The sequence below is a fragment of the Phyllostomus discolor genome, chromosome 2 (assembly GCF_004126475.2).
Source record: "Phyllostomus discolor isolate MPI-MPIP mPhyDis1 chromosome 2, mPhyDis1.pri.v3, whole genome shotgun sequence".
Lineage (NCBI taxonomy): Eukaryota > Metazoa > Chordata > Mammalia > Chiroptera > Phyllostomidae > Phyllostomus > Phyllostomus discolor.
The window spans coordinates 161,035,418-161,042,903 of NC_040904.2; the positions used below are offsets into that span (position 1 = coordinate 161,035,418).

General features: G+C 45.6%; 1 protein-coding gene across 3 annotated transcripts; it reads right to left on the minus strand.

The window, feature by feature from the left end:
- Positions 1–360: 360 nt before the first annotated feature.
- COQ10A (coenzyme Q10A) lies at positions 361–4,220 on the minus strand. Of its 3 annotated transcripts, none has more exons than XM_028531600.2 (5): positions 3,879–4,217; positions 3,194–3,340; positions 2,225–2,417; positions 1,893–1,994; positions 361–1,445 (listed from the first exon to the last, which is right to left on the minus strand). In XM_028531600.2, exons 1-5 carry the CDS (start codon positions 4,016–4,018, stop codon positions 1,278–1,280), a joined length of 750 nt encoding a protein of 249 aa, XP_028387401.1. In that variant the 5' UTR covers positions 4,019–4,217; the 3' UTR covers positions 361–1,277. The 3 variants fall into 3 exon arrangements, with proteins under 3 accessions (XP_028387401.1, XP_028387402.1, XP_035874707.1); XM_028531601.2 differs by lacking the exon at positions 3,879–4,217 and adding an exon at positions 3,691–3,728 and having other exon boundaries at positions 1,278–1,445; XM_036018814.1 differs by lacking the exon at positions 3,194–3,340 and having other exon boundaries at positions 1,278–1,445; positions 3,879–4,220.
- Positions 4,221–7,486: the final 3,266 nt, after the last annotated feature.

Consider the following 7,486-nt stretch of genomic DNA (forward strand, 5'->3'; position numbering starts at 1 on the left):
AGGCCCATAAAATATGAGGTGGTCCTGAGGGCATCAGTTAATAATCTGAGATCAGATTATTCTATCTTGAGACTCCTGCTGCAACTGACCTTCTGGAAAAGTCTATTAATAGGCAAGGGAGTGGGTACTAGGTCCTGGCTTGTAGAATATACTACTATAGTTAGCAGGGACACTGTGTTCTAGAGGCCTTCTTGTGCCTTCACTCCCCATGACTTTATTCTACTCTGCTATATCTATATTATCCTCCCAAGAAACAATATGAAAAAGCCATATTCACACTGTCACAATTAATTTATTGAAATATTATAAAAACTCAGGCCAAGTGGAAGAAGTTGTACCCAAGAGTACAACTCTGTTCAGTGTTTTTGTTTTTGTCTTCATCCCATGGCACTGATGATAAGAAAGCCCCAGGCTCTCCACTAGCGTGGCAATATTCTTAAAGTGAAGTCATGTTTCAAGCTGTGGCCAGATCTCTGGCATCTCCCAAAGCATTTCAGGCAAACAGAAGTAATTGACCTTCCAGTTCCTCTGTGTCAGAGGAAAAGGCTCAGTTTATTCAGTACTTGAGAAAAGTTGTGCCCTGGATAGGTGGTTCAGTTGGTTAAATTACCATCATGATAGGCCAAAGGTTGCAGGTTCGAACCCCAGTCAGGCCACGTGCAAGAGTCAACCAATGAATGTATAAATGGGTGGAACAACAAATTGATGTTTCTCTCCTTTCCTCTGAAATCAATAAAAAATTTTTAAAAAAACAAGACCCTGGCTGGGTAACTCAGAGTGTCATCGTCCCCATAGGCTAAGGTTTCAGGTTCAGTCCCTGCTGAGGACACATACAAGAATCAAGCAGTGAATGCATAATTAAGTGGAACAACAAACTGTTTCTCTCTCCCTCTCTCTCTTTAAAGTCAATAAATAAAAATTGGGTGGGGTGTTGTTTTTTAAAGAAAAAACTTGCTATTTTCCCTGCTTAGACACTAAGGTACCTTGATGGGGCTCAGAGATAACCACACAGTACTAATTATAATGCACTGTGAGATGGCTGTAGGCATCAGCATATAGGGCTCTCCAGCTAAGCCTGACCATTTCCTAAGCATGTGTCTTTTCTATATCCTCCTGCCTTCTCCCCTCCTCCAGCATTTCCAGCCACCTTAGAGCCCTAAGAGAATTGAGAGGAAAAACAGTATTATCAACACAGACTTCTCTCAGGTTAGAGCAGGAGCCAAATGAGAACTGGGTGGAGAGAGAGTAGAGGAGAAGCTAAGGAACAATCTTTTGCCTCAAGTCTGGTGCACCTCATGGAACATAAGTTCACGGGGGATGGCTGTTTCTGGACCAAACTTGGTGGCTGCCCGGCGCTCGAAGGCAGCAACATTCTGTTTGACAACCTCATCAAAAAAGATGGTGGCCAGCTGGGAGTGCAGCAGAGAACGAAATTCAAAGGAAATCTGGAAATGGGTAAAAGACAGTTAGAAACTCAAGACCGTGTTGGATAGCCCCTGGCCAAATGCAAGGACACTATTCAGTGCCTTTTTTTCCCCTCCCATGCTGGTTCCTTAGGGCCCTTCAAAAAACCTTAACTTAGGACTGAGCACAATGTTCAAGTTGGATGAAATGCCAGACCTGTGGAAATTATCATTGACTTAGGAAGTGCTATGTACTAGGTATGTATAAAGAATAATTTAGCCCTGGCAGGTGTAGCTCAATGGATTGAGTGCTGGCCAGGTACCCAATAGGGGGCACTCAAGAGGCAACCACACTGATGTTTCCCTCCCTCCCCTTCTCTCCAAAAATAAATAAATTTTTTAAAATTTTGTTACAATAATTTGTTACAATACCTCAGTTCTGCCTCCACCCCCAGTTGTAGCCCTGTGTAATACAGGCTCCTGACTCACCGAAAAGTCCACAGTGCAAGTTCGCGGGTAGGCAGGAATACCAGGGCTGAATCGCCATATGGTCTCTAAGTGATTGAAGAGTTTGCCATCAGTGCAAACAGCCTAGAAATAAGGCAGTCAAGTGATTAAACATTATACCATACAATGGAATAAAACCTAAAATAGGTAAAGTGGGCTATAATAAGGAATTGAAAGTCATTTTCCTTCTAATATTTTATTAGAAAAGTATTTGACACGTGGACATTAAGTCATTATAAGAAAGCCAAAATAGGCCTTAAAAGTAATGCTAGTGAACACAGAAACAACTGATCAATCTGTCCGACCAGCCTCACCTTGACCATGTGAGGTTTGACCATGGAAACAGCAGAGGTATAACGTTCCACCACAGGTGGAAAGCCAACCTCCAACTGGGCCTTCAGGTGACCTTTGCGGCTGGATACCACCAAAGACTTCTTACACCAAGGCACAAACTCGCAGTACTCCTGGACATTGGATACCACCTCGAACATCTCCTGCATTGAGTACCTAGGGGAAGGAATCAGAGAGGCCAAGGAACTGCCAGCTGGTTCAGGCTCCTCCTTGCCCTGGGTGCACTCCCCCCAGTACCTCTGCTGACTGACCATGCACTCAGGAATTAGAGACCACAAATTAAGCCTGAAGGAATGACCAAAAGCAAATGTGCAAGTTTTCATGGTAATGTTTCCTTATGTTTTAAGTTTACAGAATGCTTTTATAATTAGTATCTATTTGATCTTAACAGGGATCATCTAGGGAGAACATGTTGTCCATCATACAAGGACTCAGATCCTAGCTTTACAACTTTCTAATAATTGTAGCCCTAGGTACCATTACCTGCCTCCATTTTCTCACCTGCAAATCAGAGGTAAGAAGAGTATCTGGTTCATATGCATTTGTTGAGAGGATCAAATAAGAAAATCGTGGTAAAACACCTAAGCAGTCTAATCGCTAGCAGTAGCAAGTGCTCAGTAAGTGCTAGCTACTTTATATTGTGCTCAGAATACATAAAGTCAGGTAGGCAGAGAAATAATACCCTGCTGTCTTAACATTGTCCAACTCTAGGCGTGTTTCACTTAATGCACATACAGAACAACCAAGAAGAAAAGGGAAATTACAGTTGGAAGGCTGGCAGGGAAGGATAAACGATCAGTAATACAGCTGGGAGAGATGGCCAGGGATGAATCTTCTACCTATTGCCAACCCTTACATTCTAACCTGGACATGGTTATTTGCTTGGAGGGGAAGGGAATGTGGAGGTATGCTGGACAGAGGAGGATGCTCACCCCATGATCCTACGCTCGGAGTAAGCCTTTCTCTTGTTGGTGAGGGGGGCAGCAAAGCCCATGAAGGAACGGCTGGGAGGTAAGCCAGCCTCAGCCGCCAAGACTTGGGCAGCCCGGGGCAAGAGGAGGCTGCCGGAAATCAGAAATCTAAGCCCGAAAGGAAAGGAGAGACAACCTCAGGTTACTTTTGTGTTCAGTCATTCCTAGGTGAAGGGGAAGAGAGGCGCATCCCAGAGGAAGGTCGTCTGGACAAGCTTCTCCCCCAGCACCTGCTGCAACCCGCCAGGCAGTCACGAGTGCTGCGAAAGGTCGAGGGCAGCTGAGGACAGTGCCGCGCAAGGAGACGGAAGAAAACAGAGCGCGTGCGAACTGCCAATTGCCTTTGACTGCGGGCTATGCTACTACTGAAAGCTAGGAAGCATACCAGGTCCCGGCGCTTCGCCAAGCCCGTTGCTGTCGGGGCTTCCGCGAGGGGCAAGAACTGATTGGGCACCCACCCCGAAGGCTTCCCCTCGCGCATAAGTTGCAAAGGGGTTCCCCAAAAGCTGTACATTGGACCGCAGGGAACGACCGCTACCACCGCCACCACACTAGCATCCCTGGGTTGCAATCCTCCACCGTGGAACTTCGGGGTCCTGAGCGGACCCCTTTTCCTCTCTTGTAGCCTCCCGCACCTCCCTCTCACCTCATTGGTCGCCGCGGTCTTGGAGGGCCCGGGGGCGGGGCTGGGGCCGGGCGGGCTCCCGGGCGGAGCGGGAGGCCGCAGCAGCGCTGGGCCGCTGCGCGCGTCCTGACTGGGAGCCGCCGCGCGCTTGCCGAGGCCATGCGCGCCACCCTCCCTAGCCCTCGGCTCTGACACCTGCAGGGCCCTCCTCACTCCAGAGGACTAGCGTCAGGAAGCTCCCGCGGGGCAGGTCCAGGGAGCACGGGGGTGGCGTGGGACGGTGGCTCCTCTGGCCTTGCTCCCACCCAGGCGGCTGGGTGAGCGAGAACTGAGCTGCGACCGCTGCTCCCGCAGCTCCCAGTACCCCCACGTCACGCGGTTGCCATGACTCGGGACCGGGAGAGGGGGGAAGCAGGGGGACAACTCGGCCTGTCGGGAGATGTAGTTTATTTAAGACCTCTGGCGAAAAAGGACACACTGGAGTGTGTGTTTGAGAAGCTGCAGAGATGGTCCGGTGGAGCAAAGTCACCAGGCAAATTACTATTCTTGGCCAGTCTGGGTCATGGGCCTGATACATAAGCACAAAGGTGTATCAACAGCAAATATCTGTTAATCTCTTTTTTAAAATATTTTATTTTACTTACTTTTATTTTTTATTTTAAAGATTTTATTTATTTATTTTTAGAGAGGGAAGGGAGGGAGAAAGAGAGAGAGAAAGAGGGAAACATCAATGTGCGGTTGCTGGGGGCCTTGGCCTGTAACTCAAGCATGTGCCCTGACTGGGAATCGAACCTGCGATGCTTTGGTTTGCAGCCTGCACTCAATCCATTGAGCTATTCCAGCTAGGGCTAAATATCTGTTAATCTCTTACAGCTTTTATCATATTCTCCCTTGTTGGTAGTTCTATAAATTCTATTCACCTTTGTGGACTCCATAGGGCTTAGTACTGTGCTTTACGTCTTTGAGAAAGGAAATGAACGTTGCACGCTCTGGGTTAAGAGTTTACATAGTTTCCTCCTTTAATAATTATACAAAGAAGTCAATGCCCTGGCTGGTGTGGCTCCGTGGATTGAGCACCCAGCCTAAGAACCGAAAGGTCACCAGGTGGATCCCCAGTCAGGACACATGTCTGGGGTGCAGGCCAGGTCCCCGGTTAGGGGCATGGGAGAGTCAACCTGTCAATGTATCTCTTGCACATTGATGTTTCTCTTTCTCTCTTTCTCCTTCCCTTCCCCTCTCTCTAAAAGTAAACAAATAAAATCTTAAAAAAAAAAAAAGGCGTTGAGGTGGGAAAAATCAGACTGACTTCTAGGGGAGAGAACCATCTTTGTCTGGAAAATATGCACTTAAGGGTAAGACCTCAAGGGCAGGAAGAACCCAGGCAATGAAACATCACTATACTGTTTTTCATCACCATAGAAGGAGAAAAAAAATGCTCGTGATAAAAGTGGGAAGAACAAAAGAAGAAAAAAAGGAGAGAGCACTTACAGACTGGATCTAGGTGGGTGCCAAGGGCCATCGAAATTCTTCCATGGACATTTTAAAAATAGTGGTGATGGTGGTGGTGGTTAGGGGGTGGAGGGATCAAGGAAAAAGGACTTATGGTCATGGACAGCAGTGTGGTGATTGTGAGGGGGTGGTGTAAGGGGGATAAATGGTAATGGAAAAAATACAATAAAAAAAATAAAAAGGGTGTTGGTGCCTACTGATAAAATGAATGATGTTTATACTATTACATTGCAAGCCCCTCTGCTGCTTTCCTTCTAAATCTTTAGTCAAGCTCTCTATATTCAAGAAAGACTTGAGTAGTGTATGTAGGTGGGATGGAGGGGACAGAATAAGTAAAGATTAGGTTCTTCTTTGGGTCTACTTGGTGTGGAAAATAAACATCTTGCCCAGAAACAGGGGTCTGGAAACATAAAAATCCTCCAATTCCCCCCCCCACTGCTTGAGGCTAGCATTTATTTGGGGTTTTCCACTGGGTATGGATTGATTTAAAGTTTGAGCCCCTTTAGTCTGAATTTCAAGGAGTAGGAGTCCTCCCTTGAACCCTGGCTTACAGTTAACCTTTTGTAAGGAAGGTATTTTAATTATTATTTTATATTTCTATATAAAACCCCAAGTTGGGGAATGATCTCATTTCTTTTTCTTTGCTAACTGTCTGACATCTTTTTCCCTCAGCATCCCCACCTCAACCATCACATAACCTGGAGCCACTCTCAGTGGGCATGTGATCTTGAGAGACACATCCTCTTTCCAGCCCCACTCTCTTGTCTAGTCCCCCTCCCTCTAAGGGCTCACGCATGTGAAACAGCTGCTTTGAGTGAGGAGGAAGGATCTGTCCAGATAAAAGCCAGACATTAACTGGGGTACATGACTGAACTATGACCTCATTAACATTCTACCTTAAAAGAGTTAACTGCTGCAGAATTCCCGAGGTACAACAGGCTTGCCAAGACAATTTGCTTCTTGTACCCTACTAATTAGATTAGCTAATTACTGCATTTTAAACTTTTCCTAGTTCATTCCCTGCACTTGAAAGAACCAATTTCCTCATCGTACTGTATTTATAACTCCAAATACTGACTCAAAATATACCACCTGGAAGCCCCTCTTGACTGAACCCATCCCTCAACGTGAATGTCCAATAAAGTAGCACATATCCCATATTCGCTAGTTGTTTCATGTGTATATGTATGTTCTTCTACTAAGCTATAAACTCCACAAAAATAGATGCCATTATTTTGAAGTTTCTACCACCAAACCAGTTAGTATATTGCTGTACACAAAGGCAAGTTTTCAACCAACATTTGTCAGAAGAATGAAAACTGAGTCTTAAGGACAGGAAGGCATCTGCCTAGATACATCCAAATATGGATTTAGTAGTTGAATCCAATGGTACTGTACACATACGATGTTTTTGCCACCATCTCTGGCCTCCTCCCCAACCCTATGCATCCCCTTGAACTCTGGAAGTACCTGTGTTACCTTTATGATAACCCTTCTTCCCTACTGGGAAATCCTCTTTCTGTGCACTGAATAATATTAAAAATAACTTCTAGCCCTTCCTCCTCCTTCCAGCTGCCCAAAGAACCTGGCTGGCAACCTCCCTTGTTCACCTCCACTCCCCAGCCAGAACCAGGCACGTGACTTCAGCTCAACTCCTGACTCCCAATTCCTCAGGTTACCAAGAGCTATTTCAGGCAATAGAATCCACATAGTCCCCTCCTCCCCATCCTCTGGGCCATATCCTAGCTTAGCCCTTCCTGGAAGGTCCATCATACCCAATAGCCAAGTTAGCATGTCCCAACACCCACATCCATCTTGTCTCCAGCTACCTTCAGTTTCCACTTTTTCAGCCTCATCTTCATCATCATCATCATCATCAAATATTAAGTGCTTATTCCCATGTGCTGCTCTGCTAGATCTATAAAGAATAATTTAATGTCTACCATTGCCTTCAGAGAGCTCAAAATCCTTTTTCATAGAAAAACAAACAAACAAACAAACAATAGAAAGAAAGACTAGCTAACAAGGAATTTAAAAGATATTCTGAATTGTTGGACATTTCTATGTAAAAAACTGAAGGTGAAATGAACAACGAAGTTATGCAATTTAAATGTGACTGC